Source organism: Magnolia sinica, chromosome 17, assembly GCF_029962835.1.
Source record: "Magnolia sinica isolate HGM2019 chromosome 17, MsV1, whole genome shotgun sequence".
Classification (NCBI taxonomy): Eukaryota; Viridiplantae; Streptophyta; class Magnoliopsida; order Magnoliales; family Magnoliaceae; genus Magnolia; species Magnolia sinica.
Window position 1 is genome coordinate 12098525 of NC_080589.1, and position 20944 is coordinate 12119468.

General features: G+C 40.9%; 1 protein-coding gene across 2 annotated transcripts; it reads left to right on the plus strand.

Moving 5' to 3' along the window:
* The first annotated feature begins 6125 nt into the window (after nucleotides 1-6125).
* Nucleotides 6126-17034, plus strand: LOC131230767 (uncharacterized). Of its 2 annotated transcripts, XR_009164092.1 has the most exons (6): nucleotides 6126-6357; nucleotides 6454-6571; nucleotides 10700-10731; nucleotides 14455-14664; nucleotides 16143-16644; nucleotides 16866-17034. XR_009164092.1 is itself a non-coding variant. In XM_058226736.1 (5 exons), the coding sequence occupies exons 1-5, from the start codon at nucleotides 6268-6270 to the stop codon at nucleotides 16467-16469; spliced, it is 777 nt and encodes a 258-aa protein (XP_058082719.1). In that variant the 5' UTR covers nucleotides 6126-6267; the 3' UTR covers nucleotides 16470-16722. The 2 variants fall into 2 exon arrangements, 1 of the variants encoding a protein (XP_058082719.1); XM_058226736.1 differs by lacking the exon at nucleotides 16866-17034 and having other exon boundaries at nucleotides 16143-16722.
* The last annotated feature ends 3910 nt before the right edge of the window (nucleotides 17035-20944 follow it).

Below are 20944 nucleotides of genomic sequence, written 5' to 3' on the forward strand. Positions count from 1 at the left end.
GGGTTTGGTATTTAGATGAGTTGTTACAAAGCCCACACGAGTAGAGGGCTGCTGGTCTTCCCGCACTCACACGTGCCAGCGTGGAACATGCATGTGAGATCTGAGCTCTCCGTCAGTCAGGGCCCTACGCTGTTTAGATATTTGGGCCTAGCACTGCGCATTTTACTCGTCGAGTGAACCAAAGTGTGGAAAGAAAACGGATGGGTTTTAGCCATCCATTCGTTTCGTGCATTGAAGCCCACCGGAGGAGTAAAAATGTTTTCAGATAACGGATCTAATCAGTGTGGCGGCCTGATGAAAAGCTGTGATGTCACACGCGAATGAGAATTTGCCTGGTGTGCTTGCGCGTACACGGGCTTTAGACGTGTGTCTCCCCATAAATAGGGGGTGTTAATAGGCCGGATGGGCCTATAACTCAAAGTTTGAATAAGTTTGGCCCAACTGCCCGGCCCAAAATAGTTTAAAATCCGGGCGAGATCTACCCTAGGCCAGGCCCGGCCCGTAATAGCCCTACCAATCAATAAATTGTATTAATTGTTCAAAATTCAGCCACCCATCTCTCATCTAACACACCTGTTGCGACAATCATAAGTGCAAAGCTAAAAGGTAGTAATAACTTAGTGAGACTAAGGTCGTACTTACGGGAACTTGTTATCGTGTGATTTCCGGAATACATTAGAATTATAATTAGAATCTAAACTAATTATTAAAACAGGGAAACGACCATTAATCAAGGGGTTTTTCGCAATTCCGGGCGCACAACCCTGTCGCAATTCACTCGTAGTTTCTTTAATGTTGATTTTTTTTCGATTCGATTATATCACATGACTGGAATCGAGGTCTTATCCCATCCAGTTAGATAATAGAGTAATTAAATCATCATTCGTAAACTTTAAAATAAATTTGAACTTACATTGAATTGGTTCCCTCATAAAACATCAGTGACTTGATTGTAGTATATTCAAAACATATATCATATTCAGAGTCAACAGTAAATTAATAAAATATACCGATCAATCCCTTATAAAATATGTAAAAAAATATTCAGTCTTTTTAAGCATCTATGTACCTGGAGTCGACAATGAATCAAAATAAACTGTAACTACTTATTTATTCAAACAAAATATCTATGAATTGTTCAACATGAAAGCCAGATGACTTCAAATAAAGTAAAATAAATGTTAAGAAAAACTGCAAACTTCACCTCTTAGCTCGATCTAAGAGATTAGTCATTCATAAACATGATTGAAATAAAACTAAAAAACATAAAAAAAAAACATAAAAAACTAACTAGAACCGAATGATTAAAGAGTAGGAGTGACTCATTAAAACTCCATAACTTTATGCTCTACTCATTCTATCATGGTATGTGTTTATAAGATCCTAAAACATCCCTTTACATGGCTTGGATTCACACTGACTTCAAAACTGACTTGATTTTACACAGCTATCGCATCTTCGATAGCATATTCGATGGCATTGAGTTTCCATTGAATAATCTAGGTAAAATTAAAAAACTGTTTAGCAACAAACTTTTGAATTCTCATAATTTTATCGATGTTATCGAACCTCATTTGATGGAATCAATTTTGATTTTAATGGCATCAAAGAACACCTGAATTTATCCATCGATGAAATCTGAAATTCTTGATGGACTCTGTATGGGTTAGGCTAGGCTAGGGCTAGGCTTTCTCTCTTTCTCACCAGCTCTCTCCTCGGTGGAAGGATGGCTTCCTGGATTCCCTGTTGATGCTTCTGAATGGGAGTGAATCCTTTCATTGGATCCTTGTGTGTGTCAAATGAGAATGGGAAGGGGGCTATTTATAGTCTCCCAATCCGATTTTCTGGTAACTTTTGGTGATCCAGGGCAAAATGTAGTTGAATTGCTCGAATTGGAGATTGCTACATTACAAGGAGATGGGCATCAGAGTAAACGCGCCTCAAATGCACACTTAAGCCTTGAAAAAGGAGACGCCCACATGCTTAAGGGACGCTACTCGAGAGAGAGGGAGTGCCACGTGGCCGATGGCAACCTAGCTGATGTCGATCCCCGCTTGGACTCCCTGATTTGGCAAGTAGTATCCTCTAAGTGTGTAGAGGCTCTGTTATCAAGGTTACTGTTTGAGGTTTTTGTCATTTATTCAATTGGGCTTCAGTTCGAGCTTGGTTTTAGGCTTAATTAGGTGGGTTGATTGGGTTATGGGTTTGGGTAGGTTGATCGGGTGAGTTGACTAAGTGAGTTGACTCATTGCTCTCGGGTTTTGGTTCTTAGGGCTTAGGGTTTAGGGTTAGGCTGACTGGGTTGATTGGGTTGAATGGGCTGAGTTTAAGGTGTTGGGGATTATGCTGCGAAATCACATAAAGATGGATCTAGGATAGCAATCCAAGAGCACAAAGCAAACACAAGAGAACACAAAAGATTTAACGTGAAAAACCCTTTGGGAAAAAAACCACGGCACAAAGCGACAGATATTTATTATAAAAGCAGAAATTACTGAGAGAAAAGACTTACCCGATTCAAACAAGCTTGAATCTCACCCTTGCTACACCATTTGCAAACCCTATAACCATTTTAGAAAGCAGTAGAATCCCTTAGAATAATATCTCTCAATCCCCTTTACACCCATATATATAGTTTTAGGAAGAATTCCAAACAAAATCGGAAAGAATCATAAATGAAATTGGAAACAAATCCCGTGCTTTCATAGTTGCATGAAAAATCTGTGCAGAATTTGATTAGATTTAAGACATCAAATACAACATAGGGTTTGGGAATGGAGTTCCCGGGGTTTCGGCTTATAAGGTTAGGGTTTAGGATTGGGGTTCGGTTGTCCATCTATCCATTCAAACTCAATCTGCTTATCGACCTAAGGTGATATGTCTACATAAATGTGGCGTTGGATATTCCAAATCCAAAATTGATACGCCATATATAATCATCTTTAATCCTCAACGCACAGGCACAATTTTCAAAGTTTTAAATTGTCATTGATTGACCACCTTGACCAAACACAATTGTGGAATTAAAACACGGGATTAGAAAGTCCATCCTATATAATCCGTTCTAATACCATGCACCAAATGAGCCTTTAGCCTTTTAAAGGTGTCATGTCAATAGCATGGGTTGCAATAGGGTTGTTATTTGTGCAAATAGCATCAGGCGAGGCCCTGGAGATAGATGATCCCTCAGTGAGCTATATGATATCTTTCATATTCAACTTATGAGATTTTGTTTGCTATAAGAGTTTAGCTAGGGTGATGTTGGCCTCATAGGCGCATCACATGATAACATATATGAGATCTTGTCGGCCCAGCAGATAGGGAACTCAGGACTATGTCAGATCAGCTAAGCTCAAGGCGATGATGAACTATTCCACTTACATCTCATTTTCTCAATGTGCATTGTTCTTTTATTATGTGATCAAATATTTTCTCCTTCCCTATTTGCTCTCATAACTCTCTTTTCTCGAGTCTTGTTGCTTTCTCTCTTAAAGAAGGCGTAGTACAAGTAGGAGGTTATGTGTACGACCCACATGATGAATGGCCCAAACCAAAGTGACGAGCAATCAACGTGTCTAATATTCCAGTAACTGGGTACACTGCAACTTTAAGCTAGTGGGGCTAACCACATGTTAAGTTTTAGAATCTAGATCCTCAGCTTGCCACAAACAACTATTTCCTGTTTTCCTGCAATCACTGACGTTGTTAGCACTGCTACATAAAACGCAATCTGTGATAATACGATTCAATCACATCACAAAAAACATAACAATCCTGTTTGTGGAAAGCAGAGGATCCGGATTCGATGTATTATATCCACTTCATCCATCCATTTTGCCAACTAACTCTAAGTTGGGGGTTCAACTTATATAGATTTGGCAGTTTCTTCAATGCGGTCATGCAACAAATCACACACAGATCAAGGTACCCAGGAACAAGGTAGATATGAAACTCAAGTTGTGCATGCTACTCAAAATAGCAGGGAGGAAAGACCCACCGTTGACACCTTATTAGGCAGGTACCTGAAATTTTGGATCGGGCTCACATCCATATTTTACCTTCACGCTGGTGAACCTTCTAAGATTTGGATGGAATATAAACATGTGTATGCAAAAGGAAGGTGTCAACAACAAGTGTTTTCATCCCTACTTTTTTCAAATGGATGTTTTATTGGTCCATACCCTAAAACAGATAGACATGGTGCATAAGAAAGGGGTCACTTGGCACGATGGATTTGGGGGGATTTGAGAAGATTTCAAATCCCTTGGTTGTCTGTCACCATAAAGTTACTGGGGGTTTCAAATCCCCCAAAGAGGGGGTTTGAAATCCTTGTGAGAGCTTAGATTACATGTAAAATCCTTCCAAGAGTTGCATATGTAACATGTGTGTCACCTTACTATATATTATTCTTTTGGACACATGCCCCACTCATGATATTCAAAAACAATTTAGATTATCAATTGCATCACTATAATTACTTTAATATGACAATGAACATCGTCCAAACATTGTCCATGTAAATCAACGATTAAAAATCATTGGTTAGTCACTCGGACACGATCTTGTGCTTGTGGCCCATCCGAGACTTGGAATTTCATCATTTTTGGGCAAAGCATATATCTCAGCAGGCTTATTACAACCATTGTATCAAACATTATGTGTCACTGATTAAAAAATTAAAGCTGATTTAGTGTTTAAATTCAAACACTTGTAAATATACCATAAATAGCTACTTTTGGATTAAAGTTTATTTCCAATCCAAGGTGTCAAACATGATAGGAGGATAGGGGATTTCAAATCAGCGGGTCCCGAATCAAGCTCCCAGACAGGCCCTAACACAAACATCAAGATGATGGGTAGGGATTGGGTACCACCCCCACCATGACCTAGCTGGGGAGGGATAATCCTGTCAGGGGATCTGTGGGGCTCATCATGATACGTGTGTTTTATCCAGCCGTCCATCCATTTTGAAAGATCGTTTTAGGGCATGAACCCAAAAAGAGGTAAATAAAATGCTTGAGTAGACCACACCATAGGAAACAATATGGATTGAATGACTAAAGCTAAAAACCTTTTGGGGCCACATAAGTTTTGGATCAAGCTGATATTTATGTTTTCCCTTCGTCCAGGTCTATGTGACCTTATGAACAGATTGGATGAAAAATAAACATTACGGTTGGCTTCAGGAAGGTTTCAACGGTGGTGCTCGTTGTCACCGCAACTTCCTGTAGTATGGTTCACTTGAGCCTTAGATCTGCCTCCTTCTTAGGCTTATGCGCTAAAATCATATTTAAAAATGGATGGATGGCTTGGATAAAACACATATATCTAAGTGGGTTGATAGAGCCCTGACAGTACCGTTCATCTCTTGCTAGGTCCTAGTGGGGGGTGATACCCAATCCAATCCGCGCCACAGTTGTTACCGGGATTCCTGCAAATATGCATGCACTAAAGGGCATTTATGACATTTTATGAAAAAAGGCATTTTAGTATTTTTAACTCAAAACTAGAGGTGCACACAAGTCGAACCGAACCGAGCTTTGCCCAGCTTGTGCTTGACTCGGACTGCTCGAGTCTTAGCTCGGGCTCGGCTCGGCTCGACCTTCAAGCTCAGAACAGCAGCTCGTGCTCGGCTCGGCCGAGTTCGAGCTCGGCCAGTGGTTGCTGGTCGGATATGTTTCGCTACTCGGATGATCGGAACAAATGGAGAGAATGGAGGATAGGACTCACTTTCGAAGAGAAGCTTGTCCGGACAGATGCTGGAAGAGGGAATGTCCCCGGGTAGAGAGTATTGGGCGGAGCTCATCCGAACAGATGCTGGAAGCAGGAAATGCTCATCTGGACAGATGCTGGAAGAAAAAAATGTCACCGGACAATCGTTGGAAGAAGGTAATGTAGCCGGACGAACGGTCGATTTAGGTGATTTGGGCGATAGGGAGGGAGAACGAGTAGGGTTGCTGGTTTGGGGTACTAGGTAGGGTCGGGCGATTAGATTGGGTTTTTTAAAAATCCTTTATATACTAACTTAAAGTCGAGTTGAGTCGAGCTACATCCAACTCGGACTCGACTCAAAATATTCCGAGCGCCCAAAACATGGCTTGATTCGATCTGAGTCGAGTCGAGCGAGTTATCGAGCTTAGGCTGCTCGTGTACAGCTCTACTCAAAACACACTGCCTTCCGTCCTCGCAGACTCAAGAGCGGGGTCGAGCAGTGATGCTCGTCACGACCCGGTGAACGTTAGCAAGACGCCTCACCCTCACCTTCTGATGGAAGATCAGAAGCAAATTCTAAAAGCAGTGTTTGGAGAATCATCATCAGACACCGAAGATGAAAACGAACGGTCCGATTTCATCCATGTACGTTTCCGATTTCGTCCAATTGCATTTTCCCTTTTTTTGCCATTTCCTGCTCTTTTTCCTTTATGCGTTGTTTCCTCGTTCGGTCCGTCGCAGACACATGGGGAGAAAAACCCTAGCTGGGAAAGGGTAAAGGAGATCGACGGGTTATGGTTGTGCAGCGACTTTCTCTCTCCGGAGCGGCAATCTTCGTTGCTTTCTTCGATCCAACGCGGTGAGTCTTCTCTTCTTCGGTTCGTCGCGCTCGAGATTCATTCCAGGAATATCCATTTCTGGGGCCTGGATGTGCGCTTCTTTGGATGATCCAGACCGTTTATCTGGTTTGCTATACATTGGATGGCTCAGGGGCACGGAAAAAAAAATGAATAATGCTGATAGGTTGATCTTAGTGTAACCGGTGGATGGACTTTTTATCCTTTTCCTCTTCGGCCGTTACTTCAGATGCCACCACTTGGACGGTTAGGATCATCTGATTAGTGTTTTTCAAGAAATGTTGCCTGTCCATGGTAGGGTTTAGTAGAATGACGGTCTGGATCATCCAGCCATGCTGCTACATTGGCCGGAGAAACGGCAAGCATGATTGATGCAAAGGGATCTTTTTGAGAATTTGGTAGCTGGTAGGTTTCTGCTGCAGCGGCAAGGTCTGTGTCCCTTGGCCCATCCATGATGAGTCCCTTGATGGATGAATGCACCAATCATCAAATTGCATGGATAGGCTTGTCTGATCAATGTGGTATTGTACATTGCCCATCCATTACATATGGTCCCGCAAATGGATGGTGCAGATCATCTCTACATGCAGCTATGTGGGCTCCATCATTCCCATGCTATATAATGAACCTCTAGCATGGGAACTAGAGTTGGCCTTCATTATTTTAAATGGGAAGCAGTAACACTGATCGATCATTTCATTCTCTTCCTTCTACCATCTCCACCGTTCATGCGACACAAAGCTAGGGCGATCAGAACTGTTGATCTTCTGGGCCTACATTGATGGTGATATGTTCATTTCTCCAAGAGCATGTATGGGTGTTTGATCCTCTTCAAGGGGGATCTACATCCTAGTGCACATGACAATGAATGATGGTCTTCGGGAATCGATCTCTGCTTTATTATTTGACAGGAAATAAATATATAAGAAAACATAGGATCTATCTAAAGGAATACCTAGGATCTATCAATATTTGGATAACCTAAGAATATGATCTATTAAAGTTTTGGATATCCCAAAGACAACAATAAATACAAAATTTCACCCAATCAAACTAATCCGTATCTAGCCATGAATTTATTTTTTCTTCATATTTTTTTATATATTTTATTTTAAAATCATAACATTCCACCCCTCTTCAAAGAACCTTGTCCTCAAGATTCGTTTCCTTTTTGGTTCATCTTCCTCAATCTCCTCTTTGGCATCACCAACTTTTCATCACAATTGTAACACAGGCCCTTCTCTTTGCATGCTTGCGTATCTGCCCATGACGGGTTTTTTTTTTTTGAGAGATAACAGAAACTTGTATTAAAAGATGGAGAGTTACAAGAAGGGGATCAACCCGCTGAGATAGCGGATCAATTACCGATCATACAAAAACAAATTACAATCCTTGAAATGAAACACATTTGAGGCCCACTCAAAAATATGGTAATGGACTCTTTTAAATACGGACCCGACCGAGTTGGATTCCCCCTTGAAACATCTCCCATTTCTTTCTTCCCACACCTCCCACCAAACTACCAAAAGGGCCATTCTCCAGACGAACGTTCTTTGCTTTCCAAGGACTACACCATGCCAAGCTTTGAGCAGCCGACCTGTCGAATTAGGGAGGGCCCAGGACATATTGAACCAAGAGAAAATTACTGTCCAGATATGATTGATAAAGGGGCAATGGATGAACAAATGATCCACTGATTCTGCGTCCGCCATACAACAGAGACAAATATTGGTGATAATCATACATTTTTTTGCTCAAATTATCAACTGTCAATATCTTCTTTTTACCAACCAACCAGCCAAAGGCCGTACTCTTTGGAGGGAGCTTGTATTTCCACACTTTATCTGTCATTATCTCTCCAGGGACTTCGAGTTTCCTTCTGATAAAGTTGTAAAGGGATTTGACCAACAGGGCGCCCGATTTGTCAAATCTCCACACCGGCCTATCTGTTCCAAGCTGATCAGGTTTGCTGCTACTAATACGAGTGAGAAGGGCCGCTAACTCTTCGATCTCCCAATCGAGAAGATTCCTTCTGCATAAAAGATTCCAGACAATCTCATTCCCATGGGTATTGTAACTGTTAGCTACCGAGATAAGCCGATTTAGGGCCAGACGATATATGTTTGGAAACACATCATTTAAAGCTTGATCTCCCACCCAAATATCTTCCCAAAAGCGGATATTGTTGCCTTTACTAATGTTAAACCCAATACCTTTAAGAATCTCCTGTTTCATTTCTAACACACCTTTCCATAAAGTTGAGGCTCTATATGCTATGGAGTCTCTAGTCCACCACCCTCCTTCTGATTCGCCGTATTTGCTTTTAACCAACGAGTTCCATAGAGTTCCAGATTCCATTCCAAGTCTCCCAGTCCACTTTCCTAAAAGGGCCCGGTTCATACTCTTGAGGTTTCTAACACTTGCACCATCTTCTTGAGTTTGTTGACATACCACCTTCCAATCAACCAGATGAAATTTCTTCTTGTCCTCCTTTCCATACCATAGAGAATCTCGTCTAAGTCTTTTGAGCCTATCCAGAATCGCACTTGGGAATTTGAAAAGGGACATGAAGTATAAAGGCAGGTTCGAAAGCACCGCTTTTATCATAGTGAGGCGACCCCCCAAAGACGGTTTTTTTTTTTCTTTTTATATAGATGTTCCTACTCTGGGTATCATTGAAGTAATATTGGGTATTGGTCGGGTCTCATTGAAGTTGTTGGAGTTTTCTTCCTGCTTGCACGCACACCCGATTGTGGCCACCAAAGCTGTAGGTTGGAATATTCAAGTTCTGGCCCAATTCTCTTCCTTTAACCCTCCAATGATGCAACACACAGGCATCTTTTCTGTCCATACTTCAACTTGATTTGCGAGCCTCTCGAAATTAGTTTGTAGTCGTTTGTAGTAATTTTGAGAGTGCGGCATCAAAATCTTCGTATTCAGTTGGTCCGAAACGGATGCTCATTGCCTTTATGAAATTGGCCCATGGCAAGGTTGCTTGTGTTTTCTTGTACCATTGATATTATTGCACCACATCGTCTTCCAAACGAAAGGACGTTAATAGAACCTTCTGATACTCTGGCATGTTCTCAACTAGAAAAATTATTCAGCACGATTGACCCAACTTGTCGGATCTTTGCCACAAAACTTTGGAAGGCGAGATGTGTGTACTTGTCTAAATGGGTACCGCTCTATCTCTATTCGGCCTACTTTTAGGTCCACCTGATTTGCTTTGCGCATCTCAATCATTGGTATGATCTCCTGCATCCTTGATAAAAAATGATGCCAGCCACTCATATTGGAGGGTCATGGCATACATGGTCTCTTTGATCTCCCGCAAGAATCTACAATGTTGTTGAGTTTGTTTTTCCAACATTTCGACCTTAGCCTCCATCGATTCTGTCTGCTATGCTTGTGTGGCGAGTTTGGGCATCCCTAGAATTGATGTATGATATCAAATGATATGGTCCTTGCTCCAAGAGCAGGTACAAGTGTTTGATCCTCTTCGAGGGGGATCTACCTCCTATTGCTCAATCAATTTCTAATTTATTATTTGATAACAACTATATTTATAGGATAAACTTAGGATATGTCCAAGATTAGGATATCCCAAAGATAGCAGTAATTACAAAATATTACCCAATCATATCTAATCATTCTCATTGATCTCTATCTAGCTGGGATTTTATTTCATATTTTTGTTTATTTTATTTTATTTTATTTTTAAATCCTACTAGATGGACGCTAACTAAAAAAATGATGCGACTGTGTGGAATGGACTTAGCTGCCCTTTTGGTGCAAACTTTTCCCTGTTGAAATGGATAGTTGCTCAATCTTTTACTAAAAAATTCTAATTGTTTATTTGCGGACCATTGACTTAGAAGATCCAATCGCCATGATTTTGGGCTATGGCTCATCTATCAGCTGGCCCGCTAGACTATTGTCCTGATCATCCTAGACTCAGGTGACATTTACCTTGAAGATGGAAGAGAGGGAGGAGAAATTGGTCGCTTCTGGTAGTGGGTCTTGGTAGCAAACCTCCTTTTAGCACATATAAAACTTTTTTACTTTAAAGTCTTCTTTGTGCTACTATGACAAAGTCCCACATTTTTCTTCACGAGACATGCATGCAGAAGGATGGTTCACTGAAGCTTCTCATAATCAGGTACTCATATGCCTCCCATTTGTCCTAGAACTTGCTATTTGTCCTCCAAAAGTTCCATGCTTTTTTAAAGAGAGAGAAAAAAGAAAAAGAAAAATCTTTCTATCTTGGATTCACCAATGATATTCTTAAACCTAGATGTCCGTAATGATTGCATATTTTGGATCTAAAATCTCGGTGTCAGTCACAATGTTTTCTTTCAATTGTCACCATTTAATTTATTTTAGTGCACCTATTCACTAAAATCACATTATTGCACTTCTTGCTTCTTTCTTGAAGAAAGGTCTCAAAAAGCTATCACTTTAAAGATAACATTTTGGTTATTATTTGCTTGCCTATGCTGAAGTGACTTGAGAGAAACTATATGAAGTTGTCAACGGAACTTGAAAATATTTGTTGTTTTACAGGCAAAAATATTCCCTAAAAAAATATTCCTGCACTGCAACTTATTATGTTGTTGAAGTGCCATCACTCACATTCATGTTCATAAACACTTTGTTTTTGAATTGCAATTGCTCTTCTGATTCATGCATGGACACTTGATCCTATAAATGCAAAGGAATGAAGAAGAATGAAGAATAAAAAAGAGAAAATAGGTCTCCCGCTCGTTAGATGAGCTGGTAGAGATGGTGTAGTGTGTGTTAGTAATCCAGGGCTCAATCCCTGCTAGCGTTATGCAATTTGATTATCGAAGAAATCTTGCACACTAACCCCTAATTAGCCATTCTAAGCTTCCATGGATAGTTGATCATAGTAAACAAACTAATATGAAGGTTTAATAATCATATGAGGTTGATTAGCTCTCAGGTCACATACATTCAACACCCACAGTAGTAATTGATCAGTCTGTGGCTCCACATGCATGGTCCAGTCAATAAGTCCACAAATCAATATTTTCTATAGCAACTATTAGTAAGTGACTTGTTGGGCAAGTTTCTGTAGTAATTTTGTCACTTTGTGAACTACTTTCAAACAATGTATGAGTGACATGAAACTGCTCAAGTCCGGAAGCCAATTGAGTTTGCTTCCAAACAAGCCCAAAATCACGCGATTCTGATTTCATATGAATGAGTTGGGCGATTTCCCTATGGGCTGTGTGGTTGTGACAGGGTTGACGGAATTCTAGCCATTTTAGGTATTTATCAATACAGATGGTTCAAATTAGCTTCAATGAATGGCTCAGATTGAATTAGCATTTTAAATCTCTGCATATGCTTTATGGTGCTGTGTGGGAAAGGATGTTAATGAATCAAATTTCAGTTTACTCGTGTTTAAAACTGCAAAGGGTTTCATCTTTCAAAAAAAAAAAAAAACTGCAACGGGTTTCCTAAGAATGTGTTGCTCCCTTTCTAGAAGTGCAACTCAAGTCTCTACAAAACCCTAACTTCCATCTCCCATCTTCTTCCTACATTTTCCATGGCGGTTCTACATCACTCATGTCAAGGTCTTTAATGCAATGGATCATACTGATGAATGAATTTCCCTTCAGCAAGTATCTATCTCATGTACTACATCAAAGCAGGGCATGATATGCTTTATTTACAAAATCACCAGACTCGTAATGTGTTGTTGAGCATAGCAACTGAATTTTCCACTCTGCATATATTGAAGTGATAGAAAACTAGTTCTGGATTGTTGAGTTAATTTCGTTATTTTGGAGTTGATTTTTGTTATGCTCTCTATAAAGGGTCATTTTTGTTTTGAACAGCAAACTTCAACAATTTTATATTATTTCAGTGCTATTTTAACAACTCTAATTTTGCCCACCAATGTGAACTTTGATACACTTTTCCCCCCCTTTGAATAATAACAATGGAGCTTTGCTAGGCCCACACATGTGTGCAATAAAGCTCATGTACACTCCACACATTTGTCAGCGTGGCACTATATGTCTGAGGTCCAACCCAGTCAGCAGAATGGCGCCACTATATTGATTCCCTAGCCCAAGAATCTGGTTGATCCACTGATTTAGTGGGCCAAAGTTAACAAAACAAACATACGGCTTTGGAAAACTTGGCTGAAGTTTTCTAACCCCATCCATCTGTTTCCAGTATTGGGGTTCACTTACCAAGTGGATCAGATTTATTTTCTGGGGAAACATGTATATGGTCGGATGAACTTGAGGGCTGGATTGGATCACGCACCTATGGGCCATTCTGGTACATGCGCGTGCATATATGAGCTTTATTGCACACGCGTGTGCAACTAGCAAAGCTCACAACATTAATATATAACTTTGACTGATGGACACTGTGGAAGTATATGTAATTGTGTGTGCATGTGTATGTTTGTTATGTACCCCAATGGAGCATTGTAACATTTCCTTCAAACTAATATGTGTGTGTGTGTGGGCGCGCGCGCGCACACACTTGCCCTAGCAGCTGTCTCCCCTCTTCTTCCCTTTTCTCCTCCTCTTCCTCTTCCATATTTTTTTATTTTATATTTCTACTGATACCAAGTATAAATATAAAATAAAGAAATATGGAAGAGGGAGAGGAGGAGAAAAAGGGAGGAGGAGAGACGACTGCTAGGGCAAGTGTGTTGTGTGTGTTGCTTGGTCTAAAGACCAAGACACACACACATATTAGTTTGAAGGAAATGTTATAGTGCTCCTTTGGGTACATAACAAACATACGCACACGCACAATTACATATACTTCCACACTCCCCCTCAAGCTGGAGCATGTATATTAATCATGCCCAGCTTGGAATACATACAAAGAAAATGAAGATAATAAGCGTGGATCATTGCTCCCCCACAAATACAACATAGCCATAACAAACAAAACTCGACAACAATCGAGTCACTAACTTGTCGTCCACATGTAAATTCTCTCACAAACTAGTGCAACTTGCACAATAACTGAGTGTGCATCATGTGCAACACTCGAGAGAACACACACATTAGCATATGATGACTTGTGTGTATCACGTGCAACAACACTCACAACAAGCAACTGAGTGGAGGGACACTCACACCATAAACATGCTTGATAGAGGAAGAGGAGATGAACCGAGAAGGAAGGATCTACCATTTGTAAAGAATCCCCATGAAGGTTGAGTGAAGCATTTCATCGAGCACCTTGTGTGCGTAGGATGCATCTAGGCACGATACAAAACTTCAACTTCGCAATCACAATCTGCATATCGGATTATTGGGCCACCGAAATGTGGTTCACAAATCCAGCCCATCCATTATGTGTGTCCCACTTGGATGAGGTGCCAGATCAAGTTTGAGCCGCATCCAAAACTCAGGTGGGCCCCACCAAGTGATTTTATATGTTTTAGGCATGTCTTCACATGGTTTTAGATGGTATGGCGCACCTAAGTTCTGTATAAGGATGATTTTTGAGATATCCCATAACCTAAAGGGGACCTATCAAATGTAGCGTTGATGTCCAACACACAACACGATGGGGCCCACACAGCTCGACCTCTTCCCATGAGGTCGACCTTATACTATCATTTCCCTATATATATATATATATATATGTATTAGTTTGAACGAAATGTTATACTGCTCTGCTGGGGTACATAACAAACATACACACGCACACATAATTACATATACTTCCACAGGACACAAGCATCAAATAGGTTCTTGAGGTTGGCTATGTAACCATTTCCTCCTACAGAGGTCTAGGGTTCATTTGTGGTTCATCATACTCAAAAGACGCATCCTCGACAGTCTTGCATTTATTTTACTGATACATCTTTTTGCTGAAGGCTATGCGGTTTGGAGATCTTCCAGAGTGGGCAATGGAACTCTCTGGATTTATCCGTGAGGCAGTGTTTTGTAGCGAATTCTTTTCCGAGTTATGCGAGGAGACGATTCCTAAACAAGATGATGCGGAAGCATGTCCCTTGGCATCGGACTTGCTGTGGAGAGAGCCACTCTTTGATCAACTAATTGTAAACGTATACCAACCAGGTGAGGTGCGAGCATAACTTCTCCAATATCATGGATTTGACGGTCACCATGCCTAAAAGAAAAGTGCCCAATGCCCTTTGATTGACTGACATAGGCCCACACACATCCGAGTATGATGCTTGTTTTCTACTTGATTGACTGCACCTATGTGAACCAAACAAATGACACATGGCGCCTTTTTCTCCCACATTCATGAGGGATTAGCATACCTCTTGAAGGCGTCATTTGGATCACGAAGCCAAGTGTCTAGGAAAGCTGATTTGTTTGGGCCACCCACTGACAGCGCACCAGCAGTAGATCTTACTGTGAAGCTTTTCTTCTGAGAAAGAAACCAAACTAAAGATGGAGAGAGGGCTGAACTGTTGTCAGGTGACCCACTAAAACCCGGTTTCCTGGAAATCCGGTTTTGTTCAAATGAGGCCTTAAAAGTACCTGTTTCTCATTTTCAATAACTAATGTTATTATAGATCCATGCTCCATAAATACCTCCTATCTTCTGTTTTTCAGACTTATATTCTGTTTGATTAGCTTGATTTAACTAATGCATTTCATAGATTTCGCAGCATATTCTCTCCGTTTCTGAAGTCATTTCTTGAAAATTTTTCCATCTGACTAATAATCATTGGCCATTAGCATGACCACGACCCCTATCAATCTTGTGAATTGAGGATCTAGCTCAACTTCCTATTTCAGAATGAGAACTGATCACATACAGGCAATGATTCCGTAGCATCTTTCTCACCAACATGCCACTTTTGTAGAACAATAGTACCATTACAGCAGTCTGCCCCACCACGATGATCACCACTCTTGAAAATCAGGCTAGTTCCCTCACTAGGTGGGCCATGCCCATATGCTGAGTCAGGGTATTGGTTTTCCATTAATCCAACAGTGTGGCCCACCTGATAAGCAGAAGGGCCTGATTTTTGTCCCAGGCGATCTCCACAGCAGGGCCTACCATTTCAATGGTACTCATGTCCTATGCAAGTGGCACGCTGGCAGATGGTACGTCTCCACTAGTTGTGGTATCTTGCCTGTATGTGTCAGTTTTCTTTCATAATTTGGCAACCTCATGCTATCCTTTTGCGCAAGTATTCATGTTAGTCACACATGAACATCACCAAGAAGTAGATTAAACTTCAAATCAACTACAAATCCTAAAACTTGTTCTGGTCCCCTGTGTTGGCAGTTGTTTTATACCATCCATTGTTTTTGTACATGTGGCCCACCTGATGAGCTAACCAACCTTAGTTTTGCGTCGGGTCATCTACACAGACACACACCTGATCCACAGCTCCAATGCCACACACGGCAGATCATGGCACACATGCTGATCTGGCATGTGCGGCCATGACTAGAGGGGCATGCAGACTTAGCAAAATACCACTCATTTGCATCGATCGTCCATTTGTTTCTCTCTCATTAATACTGAAGTTATTAATGGAAGAGCATAGTTAATACTAGCATGTATGCACATGGCCAGGGAATATGCGGTCATGTGGACCTCATGCGCTTTGATGATGGAATTGCGATCATCTCCCTAGAATCTGCTTGCGTGATGCACTTCACGCGGGTTGAAAGAGAAGCTCATGGAGATGAAAATGGAGAAGAAGAGAAAGAAGGTTCTCTAACTAGAAAGGTTCCCGTCTTCTTGTCTCCCGGATCACTAGTCCTCATGTCGGGAGAAGCTCGGTATCTTTGGAAGCATGAGATAAACCGTAAGAGGGGGTTTCAGGTATGGGAAGGGCAGGAGATCCATCAATTGAGAAGGACCTCAGTGACATTAAGGAAGCTCTGCCAACCCAAGTAAGCTCTGTTGTGGTGCATTCCGCAGCCTGAACTGCCTAGTGTGGGCCCCACTCATTTGCAAAATCGAGCCTTTTAAACCAGTTTCCTCTTCTAGAAGGGTGGCATATAATCTGGACTGTTCATCGAGTGGCCCTAACAGCAATCAGACTGTACAAATTATGTTGGAACATGTACAGGTACTACCACATACTTTTGAAACAGTAGGCACTGTAATTGGTTGATTTATAAGTCTTGGCTATTGTTAGATCAGTCCATACACATTGTTTGGTGGAGAAAGCTTCAAAAAATCTGCTGCATCACTATAAGATACATGGCTCTTTGACCATCGGATCTGGTCATAGATAGTGTGCACACTACTATCTATACATGCACCCCCCACACAAACCTTTACATGCAGCACAAGTGCCAATCTGTCATGGGGTGGTGGAGCATCTGAAGAGCGAATAAAGTGGGCCCACCGTGAAGACGACCTGGCATGAAAATCAGGCAAGTGCACTTATCACTACAGCTGTTCCTATTGAATCTTCACCATTTGCTTTTAAAGAAAGAAAGAAAAGATTTTTTTTTTTTTAATCTGTCCATTGGTTTGGTCCATGGTGGTCCACTTTATAACTCAACTGGCCTGATTTTTGCTCCAGGTAATCTAGAGAGTGACACCCAGCTTAGGAACTGCTCAGATTTACCACACATTTTCACATTGAATCTTGATTATATTGTCTTTTGAAAGGAAAAAGAAAAAAGTGTCCATTGTTTTTGTACAGGGGTGATCCCCCTTATAAAATCAACTGGCCTGATTATTTCCTCAGGTCATCTAGACAGTAAAGCCCACCTTATGAAGTGCTCAGATGTCCCAATCATTTGTCAGGTTGGTGTGTGCGCGACATGTGGGGGTGCATATGGGGCCTGGCCTGCAAACCTCTAGGCATGGTTTTTAAAAGGCCAGTTGTTTGCCATTGTCAAGGTATGGCAATCTGTATACATGCAGAGCTACAGTCTAACTCAAAGGTATACATGTAACTCAATCCAAGCTGTGCAAATCACAGATTGATCTCAATGGTATACATGTAACTCAAGCCAAGCTGCCCAAATCACAGATTGATCGTAGCCCAATAATCACACTGAACAAACAGGTCTATTTGCTGGTTTGTTGCCATCAAATGCATTTTTCTTTTCTATTCTTTCTTTCTTTATTTTTTATTTAACCAAAAAAATGCCTTGAGTAATTGAAAATCCCAATTTTTTTATACCAAACAATACCAAACAATGCTACTGAGTAATTGAAAATACAAAGAGTTGTTTTTTAATGGCATACAATGAATAAACCGCCCATTTATATTTCCTTTTTTTTTTCTTTTCTATTAAGGTCTCATTTGAGAGTGTTCTTTTGATATGCATTAGCAGTTACTAAGGAATTCATGTGAATTGGAATCACTAATTGTGTTTGACTTGTAATTAGAATTCATTAGAATCCTTGTGAATATGTTTGGTAGCCTATATTTGAAATCCATTGGAGAGAGAGAGAGAGAGTTGCAAATCGGTGCTAATAAGAATCCATGTAAAATGGAATCACATAGTTTTGATATGATTTAGAAAAATGAGCTTTTGGTGTGTTTGATGTGGATTGGATTTCAACTCGCATAAGTACACTCTCCCAAATATATCAATAACACTGATTATACACTCCCAAATAATCCCTAACAGCATCATGGGGCCCACGTCATGTTTGTATGACATCCAACCCTCCAACTCATGCAACCCGCCACGATGGTTAGACGAACCAAAAATCAGTCTGATCATCATCTGTTGGGTCACGCTTGAATTCGAAGGATTTTTTTGGTGGTAAGCATGCAGCACAGGCGCCAATCTGGTATGCGGTTGAAACATCTGAAGGGTGAATAAAATGGCCCCACCATGAAGATGATACAAAAATCAGGCCAGTCCACTCCACATTGGATCTTGACCTTGGCTTAGAAAATGTCTATTGTTTTGTTTTTTTGTCAGGGGTGGTCGACCTTACAAGCAAACTAGCCTTATTTTTTAGTCAGGCCATCTTGACAGTGAAGCCCACATTCTGAACCGCTCAGATATCCCACTCACGTAGGTATGTGTTATGTAATGTGTGAAGGTGCATATGAGGATTACAAGCTTCAAGTCAGGGTCTCTGAAGGGCAGTTATTTGAAATTGGCCAGGCATGCATAGTGCCATGATATTGGCTGTATGCAGTAATATACAGTGGGACACTGGATAGAGTGAGTTGGTGCAAGTTGAAGGCTCTGAAATCGTAAGGGAAGACACAAAGAATGTGCATGGAGGTAGTAAGAAAAGATTTAAAAGATACTGTTCTTCCATAGAATGGAATGATGGAACAAGATCTGTGTGGTGGACCCCAAATTAGCTGGGGTGAGGCTTAGATGAATTTTTGTAAAGAGATGCTCACACATAAGGTTGTCCAGCAAGGTGTTTGGATGATATTTTGCCTGTCCAGCAAGGTTGTCCCACCATAAAATGGGATCCCAACAATTAGGTAGATGCAAACAATATATGGATCCCACATGAATGCTGGGTTTTTTTGGACAGTTCATTGTTTTTTATGGTATGTGCCACCTAATGGTTGGATAGACTTGATTTTTGGGGCATTCCATTTTCACGGTGGAACAACCTTTTTGGATAGGTGAGATATCATAATAAACATCATGGTGGGCGTATACGCCAGCTAGTTGGACATATGTGTGGGCTCCGTATGCCAGCTGGTTGGACAACTGACAAATTGTGCTGAGGAGCATTTCTCTTGCAAAAGAGAGGCTCACACACAACTTGTCATACATTCAACTAATTGGTGTGTGGGCCCACTGCGGTGTTTCTATGATATTTTGCCCATCCAGCAAGATGGACTCATAAAAAAAATGAGATGCCCAAAAATCAGGTCAATCCAACTATTTGATGGGCTGCCCATGTGAATGTGGATTTTTTTTTTTGGGTGGTTGTTTGTTTTTTTAATGATGCACCCACCTTTACTTTTGTATGTTGTTTTATTATTAATCAAACGACATTAGGTGCCGTGACCCATGCTCGTCTTCGTCCCACAGTTTGAAAATCATAGCCATACGTTGGGTAACAATGTAAAATCATGCCTGACCTCTAAATTCATGCCTACCTCGGTTTTGGAATAGTGTGCTTTTTTCGGTTATCTTGTCCTAATGAGTGGATTGGCTGTATATAAACACCAAGGTGGGCTCCACAGGAAGCGGATTGGCTGGTGTGCCACACACCAGCTATATAGCTGTGTATTGCCGTCAACAAGTTCTGTGGGGCCATCATGAGGTATGTGTTATATCCAAACTGTCCATCCATTTTACGAGCTCGTCTTAAGTCTTGAGCCTAAAAATAAGACAGATCTAAATATCAAGTGGACCACACTGCAAAAAGCAGTGAGGGATTGAACATCTACCATTGAAACCCTTTTCGGGTCATAGAAGTTTCAGATCAATATAAAATTTGTTTTTCCTCTTCATCCATGTATTTTTGACCTTATTAACAGATTGGATAGGAAATAAACGTTGTAGTGTACCCTACGATTATTTTAGGGTGAAAATCATCATCCTCCCTACTATTTTTGGTGTGGTCCATTTGAGATTTGGATATAATTCATTTTTTTCTAATGCTCTATAATGATCTCCAAAAATGGATGAACGGTGTGGTTATAATAAATACATCATTGTGGGGGCCATGTAACTTTGATCTCTTTTGAACCGTTGGTACAACTTGGAGCTCGAGGAGCGTCTCCGCTCATCTTTGCACCACACGTATCTACACCAGCTATATAGCTCGTGTGTGGTACACCAGCCAATCCGCTTGGATTGGCCCGGTTTTTGGGTTTCAGGTTGAACATGTGGCAGCACACATGGGAAATGGGTGGATTACCATTGTGCGCATGTGCAAGTTATTCTTGGTTAGGCTGGGCTATGTGCTACCCAACCCTGGCCCAAAATCCTCTAAGCTAGCTCAATCCTAACCATGTCAAAAAATAATCTAAAGGGTTACCCATGCCCAGCCTATGTGATAGTTGAACTGGCCCATGATCACTTGCACTTGTCAAATGTGTAAAAATAAAATGGTGATTGGTGACATTAAAACTCAATGAGATTCAAGCTATTTTAGTCGAAGTTGAATCACAATAATTGCAATTCCAATTCAAGTCAATCATACATCACATATAACCCATGTACATTTAATACAACCCATTTACATGACCCAAAAGTCGAAAATATCATTTCGAGAGACTTTCGCGAGTGAAGCGGTTCGATTCCTCTCTCTTTCTCGTGTTCATTTTAATTGAGCTACTGATACAACCTCACCTATAAGCCCCATCTACATTTAACCTGCGTAGGGACATTTAGCGAGGTCCCTAAACTTTTTAAATGGTACGTGGAGTGACCTGTCGTTAATATGAACCAATTATTTATTCATACAACTAG